The 18,193-nt window shown below is 43.6% G+C and overlaps 1 protein-coding gene across 1 annotated transcript in view; it reads right to left on the reverse strand.

Moving 5' to 3' along the window:
- PRSS56 (serine protease 56) overlaps positions 1-17,961 on the reverse strand; it is a 44,384-nt gene extending 26,423 nt beyond the window's left edge. The window contains exons 1-6 of the mRNA XM_088467435.1: positions 17,719-17,961; positions 17,193-17,354; positions 8,877-9,077; positions 6,954-7,007; positions 6,256-6,445; positions 888-996 (exon numbers count right to left, since the gene is read on the reverse strand). Of these exons, the coding sequence (XP_088323561.1) occupies positions 888-996; positions 6,256-6,445; positions 6,954-7,007; positions 8,877-9,077; positions 17,193-17,354; positions 17,719-17,839 (837 nt within the window). The 5' untranslated portion in view covers positions 17,840-17,961. The remainder of the gene's footprint in view (positions 1-887; positions 997-6,255; positions 6,446-6,953; positions 7,008-8,876; positions 9,078-17,192; positions 17,355-17,718) is intronic.
- Between the last annotated feature and the right edge of the window lie 232 nt (positions 17,962-18,193).

Here is an 18,193-nt window from a genome sequence, read left to right on the forward strand (position 1 = left end):
GAAAAATGAGGGGGGCGCCAATGCTCTTTCTGGCACAGTGCACCAAAAAGTCTAGCTACGGCTCTGGCTTATATACACAGTTAAACATCACTATACGGACACCCCTCTATACTATAGGTACTTATATTTGCTGGCTATTATTTTTCCATCATTTTTAAAAGTTTCCAAAAATAACCATTTGACACCATGTACAGTACAGTACATGCCTCCAATACTTTGCTTATGGACACTAACAGCCTTCTTATTTGCCCCTTTTTTTAGAAATCAGGATTAATTCCCCACTGTTTCATAGGTCACACAATGCAGAGTTAATGCACAGCATCAGCTCAATGCTGTTGCTAATTGAACTATACGGAAATCAGATATCACGCGATATGTGCGGAAGTTTAACACAGGACTATACAATACAGACTTTGCAGATAATTGAATCTGCCCCTTAGTATGCACACTGCTGCAAGAGAGCACTACAAAGATTAATTACTGTTATAAATCAGGTCATAACAGTTATCTGCGTTTTAATTGCCATGCTACCATACATGTAAAATAAGCTAATATCCTGGGAGAAGACTGGTACGTTTATGTGATTACTAGCAAAAACGAATACTGTCCTTGCCCAGTGGGACATATAGTGTATCCCAGTAATTCAGATCTAGTTTATGCAAGTAAATGCTGAAGGACTATGATAACCATGATGCCAGTGATATAAATCCATCTAATGTTTATCACTCTACCTGTTCTTATACTATTTCTGTTATTAAAATTGCTATAATATTTGACAAACCCCTCTGTTGCTGAACCCTTCTTGGCTGATTGTATTGAATAATGTGATTTACCCAGAGGTATCTACCTACTATCATTGAAATACTATTTTCTTTTTAATTTAATACCTTGGGATGGAGTATAATCCTGTTCACTTGAATGACTCTTTTTCCATCTTCCTCTTTGCTGAGGTCATATTGTCCGACTACAACTGTCCATTGCAGCTCATTGGTATTCCTAGTAAAGAAAGTATGTGATGATTAGACAACACTCTGATGTGCTGTTATGAAAGTGTCATCTTGAGCTGGTCAGTGGCTCCTACTGTATGTGATCAGAGGCTCTAGAGAATGCAACCTGCCTGGTTTTTATTGTTGTTGTGCTTGTATTTGTCATGAAGGCGTCATCCAACATGGGGCGATTTACCATGGAAATCTATCACTTTCAAGTCTTTATTGTAGAAAGGCAGCATAAACCATGGTGTGATTAGGCACACAAGCACTTTAAGAACTGACTTACATTAATATATATATTATATATATATATATATATATATATATATATATATATATATATATATATATATATAAAGACCCTTGGGGGCATCTGTATTATTGTTGAAGCACAAGCATCCAATCACTGGTACCATCACCGTATCAAAGATGGTACATATTCATAAAACCTGATGAACAAAAAAGATCAGCTGCAATATAATAAATCTCAAAAATCACGAGTGACTGTTGAGTCAGTAAAATGTAGCAGATGTAATGCAGAAACAAACACATACTTAGCACAACATTACAATATTTACAAACAATGTAACAGTTGCAGCAGATGAAAGTACAACAGCATGCTTGCAGAGGAGCAGACTTATGCACAGGACAAGGGGAGGAGTTCAGTGGAGTGATGTTCCTATCAGACCACCCTAGTGCCTAACCCTAACCTCCCCCCGGGGTTGCCTAACCCTAACCCCCCTTACCGCTCCCTAAACCTAACCCTCCCGGGGGGGTGCCTATCCCTAACCTCTCCCTGGGGGTGCCTAACCCTAACCCTCCCCCCTAGGGGTGCCTAATGCTAACCTCCCCCCTCAAAACCTAACACTAACCTCGCTAACTGCCCTAAACCTAACCCCCCCTTCCCCCCACGCGGGGACGTACTTACCTCATTCGGCCACGTGTCCTCCTGGATTCTGGCGTCGGGATTATGATACGCGTCAGTATTTTGACACCTGCCATGAATCCTTTGCCGGCATTCAGCACTCCAAGTAATATGTTAAAAAGCTTCATGCAGAAAAAAATTGCCTCATATAGTAAAAACAGTTCATATATCCCCTCGGTAAGCGCTGACCAGATCATCACGGTGCACTGACACAGATACTAAGGTGCTTTGCAGTGCACACGTCACATGCCTTGCACATGAGGCTCAGATAGTAAAGACTAACAAATGAATGAACATCTTTCACTTACGCCTGAAGTCTGCATGTTATTTACTGTTTTTCTCAGTAGTAATGTTGCAGCTCGATATGTTTCTGTTTATCTCCTCAAGGATCACCCACCATATACAAGAACTCTTGTTTTTCTTTAATTTTATAGCAATGATAGTCTCCTCAAATAATTCCCTGCAATCTTTAGAGACCTTCATGGTTACTATGATCTCAGCTGTATGAATAGTGGGCCTGATTCTGATCCGGTCGCAAGCGCTGTGCGCTCGCAACCGGGTCGATGGTGGGCCAGTGCGCATGCGCACGACGGAGCCGTCTCCGTCGTGTGCATGCCGGAGACCCGGATAGCGACGGGCACTCCGTCGCTCCGGGTCTCGTACCAACGGGGGCGTGCTGTCGATGTTGAGTGGCAGCACGCCCCCTTTGGTGGGCGGGATGGGGGGTGGCTGCCCAAACGGAGGCGTTCCCATGTGAACGCCTCTGTTTGGGGGCGGCCCCACTGGCCAGCCACGCCCCCGGCACGCCCACCAATGAGGCCGTGCTGTCACTCACCATCGACAGCACGCCCCCTTTGTAGCGAGACCCATAGCGACGGCTTGGCCGTCGCTATCCGGGTCTCGCGCATGCGCATGACGGAGCCGGGTCCGTCGTGTGCATGCGCACTGGCCCACCATCGACCCGCTTGCGAGCGCTCGAGAGCGGGTCTGAATTAGGCCCTGAGGTCGTGGGTTCGAATCCCTCTACGGCCCTAACTGTGTGGCGTTTGTATATTCTCCCTGTGCTTGTGTGGGTTTCCTCCGGGTGCTCCAGTTTCCTCCCACACTCCAAAAATATACTGGTAGGTTAATTAACCCTAGTGTGTCAGTGTGTGTGCATGTGGTAGGGAATTTTGATTGTAAGCTCCACTGGTGCAGGGACTGATGTGAATGGACAAATATTCTCTGTAAAGCGCTGTGGAATATGTGTGTGCTATATAAATAACTGGTAATAATAATAAAAAAGTCTGCCACTGCTCAGCCAGTATAGAGACGCCCAGTACTGCCTTCTCACATCCGTAATACCTCGCATCCTGCGTATACATCGGTAACATCAGAGAACATCGGCCCCTCTCACACGATTACAGCATCTCTGACCTTTCTCAGAAATTGCAAGTCTCTTTGCATGCAGTTAGTACTCGAGCTGCGTATGCCATGCTAATTTATGCACGCCCAGGAAATGGTGTTCAAACAGATTGGCACACCTGCGTTTCTCTGACCACTCACCACCCCAAACACTGACGTCCCGTCACTGACTCTGCCATGGCTTTCTGTCAGTGTGCGTGATCGCAGTGCGATCACAATGCTTTCCTGCACAGGCGACATGCGGTTCATACACATGCGCAGTATGCACCCCCCCCACCGCACTGGTCACACCTCCTCCGCATATCACAATAGGCTCTTGATGATTTTCCGCTCCAGGTCATTGTGGCTCTTAATCTGGCCCTGTAGTGAGATAGTTGGCCATAGACAAAACCTTTCTTATGGGAAATCTTAAAATTTTATACCAAATGTATCCCCCCAATATCTCATGATGATTTCTATTACATGTGATGATCAGTTGCAGTATGTAATCTCTAAGGCTATTCTATATGCGTTCTCTCTTGATGAAGAAAATAGTCTTATCCAAATAGTCTACTTTGACACATTTGTTTACTACATGTTGTTGCTACTGTAACCACGTGAGGGTCCCGCACAAGGGCAATGACACTAAAGCTGGGTACACACTAGGACAATGTCAGCCCAATATGTTCTTTCAGTCCAAATCGGTACAACATATCATCCGGAATGGCCAGCGTGTACGGACAATCTGCGGGCTTCCTCGGTCACATGTGATTTAGTCAGGTCAAACATGCAGCACAGCTTACTGGACTATATTGCATGCGGAACCGTGCAAGGTAATGAAGGACGGCACGAGGGATCGTTCCGTTGTTCATTACACCGTTCTGATGTGTACCTGCGGTTACGATATGTCGGCCCGTTAGTTGCCATATTGTCCGGGTACACATTGTGCAGTGTGTACCCAGCATAAGACAACGCTATTTCATGAAAATATTTGTAGCCCATTCGTTTAAAGAAAAATGAGAGCATGTTTCTGATCAATGCTAGATGATTCTTGAGGATATACAGGTAGGAGGACATTGCTGGAAAGCATAGTCCTCTCACCTTAAGATTGTATGTTCCTTTATTATTATCACTGTTAGGATTTGCGGTTAGCAAATCATCTCGGTGGCAGTTCCCAGTCATAGTTGTTACTGGGATACTGCACCATGTCCTGTCCTTGTTCATGCTTTTTGCAGGAAGCTGGAAATTTTGCCTTGTCTGTGTTTAAATCATAGCCTGTCAGTCATGTCTGTCTGTGTGTTTTGTATCATGTGCTCACTAATCACTAGCTGTCTGTGTGCAGAGCTCAGATGCACACATACCTTTGATTAGGAAGTGCTCTCTCCAGGAATTGGTTCTGATTGGACCCTGCTTCCTTTAAGTTTCAGCCATCCCTGCACTCCATGCCGGTTATATTGTCTGACGTCCGAAGCGTGTTTGTTCTCAGAAGTCTGAATCTTTGCCGGTCTTACCTTGTTCCACAGTTCCTGTATGCTGAGTTATTCCTCTAATGTCCTGCACCTGCCTGTCTGTTTAGTATTAGCCTGTGAAATATACCCTTCTGCTGCTTGTGGGATTTTCATACCAGTCCAGCCAAGCTATGTCAGTCTGCTTCCTGCCTGTGTTCCTGTCGTGCCAGAGTTCACCTGTCTGCCATATTGCTCCAGACACACCTCAGCCTGCATTTCATCTCAGCTCTCAAGCCGCATCTCGGCTGTCATAGCTGCACCATGGCCCGCAAGGCAGCATCATAGCCTGCATCTCATCTCGGCTGTCATAGCCACACCATGGCCCACAAAGCCGCATCATAGCCTGCATCTCATCTAGGCTGTCATAGCCGCATCACGGCCTGCAAAGCTGCATCATAGCCTGCATCTCATCTTGGCTGTCATAGCCACACCATGGTCTGCAAGGCCGCATCGTTAAGGTTCCACTTGCACCCCAGCCCTTAAGGCTGCATCTTGAACTTTGTTACTTCAGCCACTAGTCCTTGTCTGCATTTTGTCTGTCTAGTTCTTGTATGTATCTTGCCTGTCCAGTCCTTGTTTGTTTTTCTGTCAGTCTTGTCACAGTCCATTCTTGTCTAGTCTAGTCTAGTCTTGTCTTGATATCCTACGGTATCACAGTCCTGGTCATTCCTGCTGTGCAGCCTGCTTAGTTTTTCCTCTCGCTTCTTGCCTGACTACCCAGCTGCACCATTGTCCCTAGACGTTCCTGATACCTATCATCTGCCACTGCTAGAGTATCCTGTCACTCACATCAGTTCCTGTACTTATTACTTGCAGCCTCACTCCAGCTAGTACCAGTAAAGGAAGGACTGCCACTCCTCAGCCGTGTTTCTGTCAGCAATCCTGCAGTGTCTCGTTGGTTGTGTAAGTCTCTACTGCTGGAGGCGTAAATCCAGCTGGCAAAAATGATTCAAAGTAATGCTAGGCAGTGCAAATGTCTCAATTTGCCCATTGCAATCTGATAGAAAATGTTTTCTGGGCAATAAATAAAAGTCACTGAGCTAACGGAAAACAAGGTTTGTAATCTTGCCGTGTATCCACTTGCAGATAGTGGAACGACAGTACGATTACAACATTGTAATTGTAGAGTCATTCCTCATCCCCTGTAGTGTCTACACTGAATGATATGTTGTTCAGTGCGGGCACCCTCCCTCATCCCTGAACATGGCCAATCTGTCGTTATTGGCAGATTGACCATCATGTTCAGGCGATGAATGATGTCGGAAACGACCAGCGGGAGCGAGCATTACTGGTCGTTTCCGACATTAATCTGCCCAATTTATGCACGATAATGAGCGATTGAACGATAACGATTTTGCTCATTTATATCTGCAAGTGGATACGCGACTTTATAGAATCAGTGAATGTTTCTAGTGACCATGTAATAGAACCAAAATAATTTGTTCCATACCCATTGAAGCAATGAGCAGCTGTTAAGACCCACACATCTCCTAGCAGGACTCCTCCACACATAAGTTCCCCATTAAGTCGAATGTTGACCAACCAAGGCCAAGAGCCTGGTGATGTAATGCTTCCTCCAACAATGCGACCTTTGGGTTCTGTCTTGTTGGTTATGGGTGATTTGGTCTGCCCACAGATCACTGATAATAGAAAAAGCACTGTAAATAATCTGTATTTCAATTATTCTGTATTCTTTTTACTTTAACACGTTACCTCCAAAACTCCATAAAGAGGGCCTACTGATCTCCTTGGTACTTCACTGACATTACAGATTGGGAATCAGCAGTGCAAAATCCTATTCAGAAACTGTACCAGCAAGAAAACAAAATGGCAACCTGCACACTTTCACAAGAATGAGAAAAACTCAGGCCTGACCTCTAAGCACATTCTAAGGAAGGCCTGGAGATATTGCTAAAGTTACAACTAAACTAATCTTAAGAGACAGTTAAAACATTCACACAAGTACTGTAAGTTCTGATTCCCTCATGCAGTGAGATAACAATGTCATATCCTAAGTAACTGGCCTTTTTTGGATCCAGCAGTTCAACTTTGTGGCTTTGCTTCTTTTTCTTAACAGATAACTATCTCATTACCAGTTGGTTATCCTCTATGTATATAAGGTAATGCCTAAATGCACAGTGTACTCACATGGACTTTCATCTTCAGGTGAGGTGTTCAGGTAATCCATGTCACTCTCTAACTCTGCCAAAAATAAAAACCAGATGAGAACAGGATAGTTTCCCACATAAAGATGGAGAGCAGCTGGCTGAGCCTTGTGGGAGATAAATACTTTCTAAAATGCATACACAACAATCAAGCAAAATGATAAAAAAAAATATAGGATGCTCACAGGGGCATTTGAACTTTGAGGACTCCATAGCAACATTGTACTGTTGCTTCTAGATAGACATCTTTCTCTGCAGCAATTGTTCTTTTTATGCCCCATAGCAATGCCCTAGATAACTGTATGTATCCTAGTTGTTGTATCCTAGTTACTGTTATGCCCGTTACTAGTGCCCTAGTTAATTTTATGTCCCATAGTAGTGCCCTAGTTTATTGTATGCCCCATAGTAGAGCCCTAGTTCACAGTACACCACGTAGTAATGCTGCCAGTACACATTAGGCCACACAGTGCCCCAACATTATGCCTTATAGTGTCCACAGTACACATTATGTCACATTAAATGGTCCTCAGTTCATAATGCCAGATTGCAATGTCTCCAGTTCATATGCCACATTAGTGGACCCAGTTCATTTTATGCTACATTGTATTGCCCCCATTTCACATTGTGCCACACTGTAGTGCTTACAGTTCATATAGTGCAACATTTCAGTGCCCCAGTTCATATTATGCCACATTCCAGTGCCCCAGTTAATATTATACCACATTACTGTGCCCTCAGTTCATATTATACCACATTATAATGTCGTCTGTTCATATTATGTCATGCTATAAGGCCTCCAGTTTATATTGTGCCACATTATAGTGCCCTAGTTCATATAATGTAACATTACAGTGCCATCCAGTTCATATTATACCACATTACAGTATCCACTTCAGAGTATGCCACCTTAGAGGCCTCTTTCACATAACATCCACTATACACATCATTCACGGAAAATGGAATGTCACCCCACTTAGGCCTGGCAATGGGTCAGGCATAATTGCTTACAAGCCAATTCTGGGAACTTGGTAGACAACTATATGACCTGTGTCCATGGCCCCCTAAGCCTTTGGAGCCCATAGCAATGGCACCCCCTGCACCCACTATAGCTAAGCCCATGGATGCTTCTATGTTAAAAGATCAGTAATATTGCCAAGGCTGTACGTGTTTCGTATTTACCTTATAGGCATGTCCACATCAGCATGGGATTTGCTTTCTCATGCTGCGACATCATATTAATTGTCTTTTGCTGACTTTATTTACTTTTCACATTTAAAGGTCTATGTATTAATAATCGCAGTACTGCCACGATTATTAATGGTTCAACTCACCGGGAATATTTTTTAATAAAAATATCTGGGCTATGTACTACCGGGAACTCGCAGGGTCAGCGGTTGCAGTTATATCCCCGGCATTTAGGAGAAGTCTTTCACAGCAGTGATACACTTCCCCGGGGGAAGCTGACACTGCACATGTGCACAGCGTCAGCTATCGGGGCCGGCCGGGGACTACGGGGGAGAGGTCGAAAGATCTCTCTCCTTCCCCTAGAGACCCCATAGACATACAGTAGTTTACACCATCTGAAGATGGTGTAAACTACCGGGGCTTAGATTTTTGGAGTCTAGTACATAGGGGTCAGTTCGTAGTCCCCATTGATAATAATGGGGACCACGATCTGCAGTGCTAGTTAGCACTTTGCCGAAGATTTCTGTGAAATCTCCTGCATTGTGCTATTAGTATATAGGTAGGAACAATACATAACATTGTGCAGAAACTGCAGTTTCTGCATAATTTTATGTAAAATACTGATGGTATAGAAACCTAGTCTATACAGTCAAGTTCTTCTAAATAATCATTTTCTGGAGGTTTACTAGGTATTTTTGCTGTATTAAAGTCTCAGGCTTACTGCACTCCTGCAGCTTCAGATGGCACTGTCCTGCTGTGGCCTTGATACAAATCTCTGATGTGTGTTCCACTTCAGTACAAAACCGCCGGTAAAAGCCACACACCCGACTCAGAGCCCAACTTCTTTCCACAGGATCAGTTTTACTTCCTGCTTTCAGGATAACTTCACACGATGGCTCCGTCTCTGCAGCCCTGTCTGTCTCTGCAAGAGGCATAAACAAGTGTCACTTATACAACAGACTGAAATGTTTGTACGTCATATATAAAGAATATCTGCAATTATATCACAGCTGTGGGCTTCCTAAACAAACGGGTCTGAGAAACTGTACATATGAATCTTTCAAGAACAATATTTCAACTGTTAAGGGAATCCATCATTAAAAAATCCTGGAATATAATTTTAAACAGAATGAGTTTTATTATTTAAAATAACGACATTTTCCTAATTTTAAAATGAGTCTTTGATAAAGAGTAATTTTTTTCCTTATTATTTTATGTCCATTAGTTCGAAGTAGTTATAGAATATAAACTGAATGCATAATATAAGGTAGAGAACAGTCTGCCTCCAAATACATAGTAATGACCTCATTCCCAGTCAGCCTACAAAGAACACAAAAGACACAATACATCCGGGGCATGACCTGAATGTGATTAGCATTATAAGAAATATAATAAATTTATAATGATACAAGAAAATTCTTGTAATTTAGTATCAAATAGTAAAACATTTTAAAGAGAAAAATCATGCTTTTTTGAAAACCTATTTTTCTAAAATAAAACATAAATCATACATATAATATAGCATAAGGATGAATTAAGCAGATTTTTCCTTATCAGATTACTGGAAAGGCAATGACATGAAAGTATGTGACGATAGTCAGTAATTGTAAAGCATAACAATACACTTATTTTATTAACCTTACATTCATCTAATTTTAATTGTCTGCCCTATTCTGTATAGTACAAGACAAAGGCAGTAGAATGGCCAAAAGGTAAGAGGGCCCTGCTTGCAAGCTTACACTCTATAGAAAAATAGGTATTGATACACAAGGATAGGTGTAGCCATATTGCACAGGTTCTTGGTGGGCTGTATGATCCAGTCACACAGGAATGGTGGCCTGGAGTTTAGTGGGATGTGTGAGTTAAGAAAATTAAAATATGTAAAGTTGTGCGTGGACTGTGTAGAGGGGATGTAATTGGGTAGAGTAGCTTATTGAGGTTATGTGAGTGGTTCTGAAATTTGATGAGCTTGTCTACAGAGTTTTCTGGGAACGCTTGAAGGTTTGGAGACTAGAGAAAAGTCTTATTGTCCGTGGGAGGGCATTCCACAGAGTGGGTGCAGCTCAAAAAAAGTATTGTAACAGTGAATGGGAGCAGGTACTGTGTGTGGATGAGAGATGCAGATCTTGTTCAGAGCGGAGATGTCAAGCTTGAAGATATTTTGAGATAAGCAAAGAGATGTATGTTGCAAGGATGAAGTACGCCTTAGGGTTAGGCTATCATCTTACTACTTGAGAGCTATATAACTTATATATAAAACATTTATGCAAGTCATTTGTTCACTGTTTTACACCAAACTGTACTTAAAGTTTTCCTGATTCCATATATATTTATAGAAAGCTGGAATACTGGAGTTACAATCTGAGAGCTCTACCAAGGAGCACTTGAGGATGTTAAGCAGAGGTAGCACCATATCAGCAATGATTAGAGATTTATCAATAAACCTTTAGGTCTCTATTTATTAACATTATTTTTACTAAAATAAAGTGAAAAAGGGTGTTTTCACACCCTTTTCACAATATTTTAGTATCACCTATAGTTATTACAGGGCAATTGGAGTAGAATTCGTAAAATTCTACTCCAACCCCTAAGTATCACTTATTTTTAGTAATCAGATCGCATTTCCCATAATTGTAATGGGAAATATGATCTGGCCAAAGTTACTAAAAATAAATTGTAAAAAAATATCGGGGAAAGCCCTGTGATAATAACGCCACCTGGAGGTGGCGTTATCCAGGGTCTCCCCCGGTTACTGGCCTCCTACTCTGGTCTAACGGGGATAGCAGAGCCGGGAGACGGTCCCAGTAATCAGCTGTGTGGTCTAAACAGACCACAAGCTGATTACTGTAAAAAAATAAAAAAAATTTGTCAAAATTTTTTTTTACTTACCTGACTCCAGGGAGCGGTGATCAGGCCTCCGGTGATGTCTCCCCTCCGGTCAGCTGGTCTCCCATAGTGCACTGTGGCCCGGTTATCAGGTGATCGGGTCCCAGTGCAGTATGGGAGATCACCCGATCGGAGGCATGGAGGACATCACCGGAGGTCCGGATCATGCAGGTAAGTGCTATTAAGGGGGAGGGGGGTCCGCGATCATGGGGGTGGGGCTTAGCACCGGGGGGGTAGCAGCAGCGGCCGGTCGGCACATGCGCGGGCACTTTGTCACGGTATTTTTTGCTAAAATACCATGACTAGTGTGCGGAGGGGATTCGCAGGGACAGAGCTTTGTCGCAAGCTCTGTCCCATGCAAGGGATTTGTAGTAAATCCCTGTGATATTGCCTGAATTCGCAATGCGAATTCAGTCGATAATGTCACACTACAATCTGTATTCAATATGTGGATTGTAGTAAATACAGCACTTAATGAGAAAAATAAGAATGTTAATAGTGAAAAGAAATAATCTATATTGGAATTTAGTGGAAAGAAATAAACTATATTGGAATTTTCAATTTTTTCTCTTGAAGCCCCATAAAAGACAAAACTAGTCATGTCTTCTGCAGGATAACTAGTAATTTATGAGTTTATACTGTTGTTGATGTCAACAGGAATATAAGGTATCAAGCAAATACTAAATATAATGAGGCAATAAGGTAACATATGAATATGGAAATCTTCAGAGATGCAACACAAATGTAGCACGCCATTGTATTGTGGCATCAAGCATCCATTTCTGAACATCTGTGGCAATTTTTATGGGTAGTCTCATAAATTTTCACATCAAGATGGCAACATCTGCAAAGCCTTGCTCATTCTGATGTAAGTAGCTGGCCGTAATTTGGTAGATCAGTGCATTGGGAGCTGTGTGCAGGCTAGCCACAGTATTGCTAAACAACCATCTACTTATAAATAAATTAAATATTGAAGGCAGAGAAGTACAAGTATTAAAAGTTACCAACATATATGTAGGCCAATCTGGATTCAGTTGGTGCCTAATCTTAATATTGAAGGTGACCATATTGGCTTAAGTACTTATATTTATGGGGACTGTAACATTGCTTAGCATACATATTGATTACTGGAAAGTAAAAATCCACCCCATCTTTTAAAAATGGTATCACGCTCACCTAAGGGGAGGGGGAGCAGGGCCGGATTTACCATTAGGCAAACTAGGCACCCGCCTAGGGCCCGTCGGGTTCCAAGGCGCCCGTGGCCGGGCCCCCCACCCTTCGGAATCCGGCCCTGGAGTGAACCTGCCGTGCCGAGCTGAGTTAATAACAAGTTAAACTGCTGCTGGCACACGCAGCAGCAGCAGCATGTTCCAAGGCCCTACCCCTAGCATCTAGCCAGCCCCTTCTTACCCCAACAACCAATCTACAAGCAGCCTGCGCTGCAGTCACACAGTGAGTGGCAGCCATCCTCCTCTACCACAGCCCCTGCAGTATAGCAACCTTCTCACTCTCTCCCCCCCGCAGTGCAGCAGATGGCCCCCTCCTCCGGCATCGACCACCTCGAGTCACCTTCCACACAGTGTGGCATGCGTCCCCCGGCTTCGACCTCCCCCCAGCAGTGTGGTAAGCTGCCTCCTCTCCCCGCCCCAACGCAGTGTGGCAGACAGTCCCCTCCTCCGGTATCGACCACCTCAGCTTCCCCCCCCACAGTGCTGCCTCCTACCCCCACCCCACAGTGTAGCAGACAGCCCCCTCCTCCAGCATCGACCCCCTCTCCACCCCCGCAATTTAGCAAGCTGCCTGCTCTCAAGAACCCCCCCTTCCCCCCACCCGCAATGTAGCAAGCTGCTTCCCCCCCCCCTTCACTCCATGGAGAAGACAGCCTCCTCCGGCATCCCTGGATGTGGGAACCGCGGGAGACATCCACTCCTCCAACTGAGAGACCCAGCTAAGACACAGAGAGTTGGGTAAGTTTCAATGGAAGAGAAAAAAATTCCTATTGTTTTAAATAGCCTTGACCGCTCTACCTTTGTTTTTTATATATATATATATATATATATATATATATTATATACTATATACTGTATGTGTGTATATGCTGCTTAAATTGTATGTATAATATATATAAAATTCGTTGAGTCTACCTGTTATTCCCCCTTTTCCTTCTTCCTCTATTTGTCCCCCTTTATTTCCATATACCTCTATCTGTCCCCTTTTACTCCCGTCTACCTGTTTGTCCCCCCCTTTTACTCCCCTCTACCTCTGTTTGCCCCCCCTTTACTCCCCTCTACCTCAGTTTGCTCCCCCTTTACTCCCCTCTACCGCTGTTTGTCCCCCCCCTTTACCTCTGTTTGCCCCCCCTTACTCCCCTCTACCTCTGTTTGCTCCCCCTTTACTCCCCTCTACCGCTGTTTGAATCTTTGTCATACTTGATGTTTTGCCATGCTAATATCTGCATATATTACAGTAGTGTCACTGGATCAAGTTAAACACATTTATATATATATATATATATATATATATATATATATATATACCTACATACATACATACACAGGATATATTGGGAATTGGTATGAAAACCCGGCAGTCAGGGTGCCTGCTGTCAATATACCGACAGCAGCATCCCGATGCCCAGGATACCGACAAGGGTCGGGTAAGTATACTTACCCTCCCCCTTGTCCCCCTAGCCCTCTGTTTCTACATCCTAACACTAACCCTTAGCCCCCCACCAAAGTGACGCCTAAACCTAACCTTCCCCACCCGCGGCTAAGTCCTAACCAGCCCAGCTACACTTACATTCGGCATCCTGGCTGTCGGGATTTTGGTATCAAGATGTCCCCTACTGTCTGGATTCCGGCGCCGGTCTTGTAGCCAGGTAGGGATATTCTGGCGCCGGGATGCCGCATTTCAGTATAATAACTACATTCGATATATTATATAATTATGATGTGTGTATATAATTTGATGTGTGTATCCTGCTCCAGTGACATCTACTGTAATATATGCAAAGGATTGTTTGAGGGTGGGGGGCCCCAAATCGGTAGCTTGCCTAGGGCCCCATGAGGTCTAAATCCGGCTCTGAGGGGGAGTAGAGCAGGATCATTCAAAGCAGACTCCAGAGTCTCCAGGAAAGCACAGTTCAGATTTTGGACACCTGTTCCTATGTAAATCTACAGTTAATGTGGTTAAGGGACAGAATAAATTCATGTTGGTTGTACAGTACTTCTAGTATGTGTTTTGTTGTTGTGTGGACTTCTCAGTGAATCCTATGTATATTTGAGGGCTCTAAGGTTAGAGACACAGATTATATTTCAGGGAATCCAGCACAGATTATTAGATAACTATCGGCCCATTTATTAACAACTTTTATCATACATGTATGTGATATGGAGCTCAAATCCAATCAGCTCCCAACACATTTCTCTGAGTTTGCAGTTAAACCTGTTGTACTTTACAGAGATACTTTTCTCAATCTGAGTTAAAAATTACGTTTAAGGTTCTTCGACTTGTAAAAAACCATAGAGTTATATGAGGTATGGGCACAAACCATCTTGAGAACAGAAAGCATTTTTCGTTTGATGTCTTTAAAGTTAAAGGTAGTTGCCAGTGCAATAGCACGCCATTGCACTCACCTACCCTTGGCATGGGTTAGGCTTCAAACTTGGAAACATTATTAATTTCCTAAAGTTATTACTTTAGTGCCAGGTGCCATTTATTTTCCGGTTCAAGACTATATGATTAGACAACTCAGGGCCTGACTCTCTACTGATCGCAACTGTGATTGCACGCACACAGTCTCACTGCGATAGTATGCTAATCCATTGCGATCGCTATGCCGTCGCAGCACAACATAAGGACGCCCACTTTACCTTACACACATCCGTAATGTTTAGCAAGACTGCGAAGCCATTGATACAATCGAGTACCATCGCAGCATCATGCCCATTTGCACAAGCTCTGACCTTATTCAGAAATTGCTAACTTCATTGCACGCTATGAGACCTCAGGCTGCTTACGGCATCGCAGTGGCTAATTTATGCACGCCCATGCAACGGCGTTCAAACGCACTGGCACGCCTTTGTTTCATCACCCCCCCATCACCACCCACAAACGGCACTTCCTGTCAATCACTCTGGGTCTGCGTAGTCGCTGCAATCGCAGCGGCCGGTTTCGCAGGGCGCAACAATCGGCCGATTGCGTGCGGAATCGCAGTTGCGATCGGTAATGAATCACACCCTCAGATTTCAGATTTTCTATTACTCTTAATTAAAGCATTTTTATTCTCAGCATAGGTGACCTATCTGTGTACTTCTGATTGGAGGTACAATGAACACCTGGACTGGAGGAAGGAAAATTACCAACCTTCCTAATTTTCTGGTTATTCCTAAGAGTTCTAGGCCCAGAGAACATACTTTACTCATCTTCTCACAAGCATGTGGGAGGCATCTTCTTTTTACTCCAGAAGCCTCCTGCTGTATTAGCATATGTTAGCATTTCTGCTGCATCCAAGGACACAGCATCGATGCTGGAAAAGTCCCAGAGTTCTTTGCTACAGTATATGAAGAAATGGGATAACTCAGGACTCTCCAAACCTTTTGACCTCAATCAATAGATGTCCTTCCATGTGCCAAGAAGGAAAAAGTGCACAGTGTATACAGATTATAGACAATTAAATTACTACAGTCATGAGATGGTACAACTCACTATTTAAATTAATTAGAAACACATTGTACAATATTTCAGAGCTGTTCGCCAGCAGGTGACAATGCAACATTGTGATTTGTTTAGAAAATCTGGTCTTTTACTGATGTCTCAGTAATAACAGATGCTCAGGGAAAGGACAGAAATTGGAAACAGTAGAAATTCACCAATTTTAATAAGACGGTTTTTCAGATAAAATATTCACTCATCTTTTGATATATTTAAGTGCGCTTTGGACATTTCTTTCAATCCCGTTATCTGTTGCTGTGATGATATGGTGTGCAGTACCCACCTAGTGCCTTCCCAATAGAGGAATGCATATGTAGATGAGCAGGAGGGTGGCACTCAGGGCCTCATTCAGAGGCAGTCTTAGGATGCAAGCGGTCGTTCTGAAACAGGGCGGCCGCTTGCATCCTGAACGGCCACCTCCATGTCGGTCGTTAGGCTGTGGGTTAACACCCACAACTCTAACGACCGCTAAGGGTGATGGTCGCGATGGTCAAGACCATTGCGACCATCGGGGCTTACGATGAGACCCTAAGGTAGGGTCTCGTCAACCTTAAGTCCCAGGGAGCTTCCTGCTCTGTTTGAGCAGGAAGCTCCCCACTGACATCACTGATGATGTCAGTGGGGCCGCCCCCAAATGGCAAGCGTTCCGACAGGAACGCCTCCATTTGGCCGGGCACGCCCCCGGCCCGCCCAGCAAACGGAGTGAGCTGTCACTCAACATCGACAGCTCGCCCCGTCTGCTACGAGACCCCTAACGACGGATCACCCGTCGTTAGCCAGGTCTCGCGCATGCGCACGACGGAGCCGGCTCCATCGTGCGCATGCGCACTGGAGCAACATTGACCCGGTTGCGAGCTCATAGAGCTAATGACTGGGTCTGAATAAGCTCCTCAGTTATGACAAAACACGTAACAGGTCCTTGGATCCAAAATGTCAGTATATTTACTTCATACTTTCATTAGAGAACATGCTGTTCTGTAGATGCGTGCCTCCATTGAAAAGGTACCAGGTGGGTACTGCTCACCATACCTTTACACCAACATACATTGGAGTTGAAATAAATGTCAAAAGCACACCTAACTCTATCATTAAATAAGAAGATAGTTTATCATCAAACCATTGAAATATTGTTCAAGAAGCTTATAATTATTTGAAAAGGTGAGTGCTACCATTGCATGACTATAGGAACCTGTCTATACACGGTATACACTATGCATATTTTTCTTCTATTATTGGCATATGGAAGAACATCTATAGATTGAGTAGATATCACTTATGCACTCTACTTACTAGGATGCTGTTAAACGATTAATCCATGGTTCTCCGCCACTAATTTCATATACCATTAACAGGTCAAAACATGACCTGTTGGTGGTACTTGAAGATTAGGACTGAGAACTCCTGGGATAGTGTATATAGCACAAATAATAGAACTGACCTCTACACTGCGCACTTAGGCTGGTACACTCTGGGAATAGACAGGGGACACATCCTAAACACTCCTGTTCATGACGAGTCTTTTCTTTAACAGCCTCATCCAAAGCCTCCAGTGCTGTTTTAAGGGCAGCTTCCAAAATTAAAGTCCCTCTGTTGGAAATTGCTGACGAGAAAAGAGCATGAGAGGCACATAGTGAAGGATTAAAAATAAACATCAAACCTTTATACCATACATATGGTCAATTATGCTGCAGTCATGATGAACATATACCCATCATCATCTATTTAGAATGTTAGAATGACACGCCACTCAGATCCTTAATTTAGGATACCGAAACATTTGTGTGATTAGGTCATAAAGATGTTCAAGTAGGTCTAGCAAACAGGTTCAAGTTGATCCTCAAATTTTAATACAGAGCATAATAACCATGCCCAGTCTTAGCATGGAATTCACCTCGGGTTTTTATATAAACAGCAGCATAGACAGTAGAACTTTCCATGTACTACATCTACTGCCCATAACTCACCTTGTAGGACACTGGCTGGAAATCTGTATAGATCCTTACTCACGGGAGCACAGTACATCTGCTGATGTGCCAGGTATGCCATTGCCAGCACAGTCCAGGAAAGGAGCTGCATTCTATACATCACAACTTTCTTTTACCTGAAATGGAAACTTTTTGTGCTTCTCTGTCTTGATTCAAATCTTTCTTGATGTCACAACCAATCTTCATTCAGATGATCCCCCTTGTCTTTTCTCCACTGTACCTATGAGGAGTGTACTCTTCGCCTTCACTATCCCTCTAAATCTATTATTCTTTTCTGTTTCTTATATACTGGCTGCTCACATTAGTACCTCACTCTTTCCCTTTACCTCTCTATCTCTCTGCGGGCAATGTTCTGTTAGTGTATATTCACTCTCCCCTCTGCTTTTGTCTCACTTCTGCCTCTTCTGAAGATGACAGTTAAACAATACCCAGCATGGTTAGCAAAGCTGTATGT

The sequence above is a fragment of the Taudactylus pleione genome, unplaced genomic scaffold (genome assembly GCF_031769625.1).
Source record: "Taudactylus pleione unplaced genomic scaffold, aTauple2 ptg000010l, whole genome shotgun sequence".
Lineage (NCBI taxonomy): Eukaryota > Metazoa > Chordata > Amphibia > Anura > Myobatrachidae > Taudactylus > Taudactylus pleione.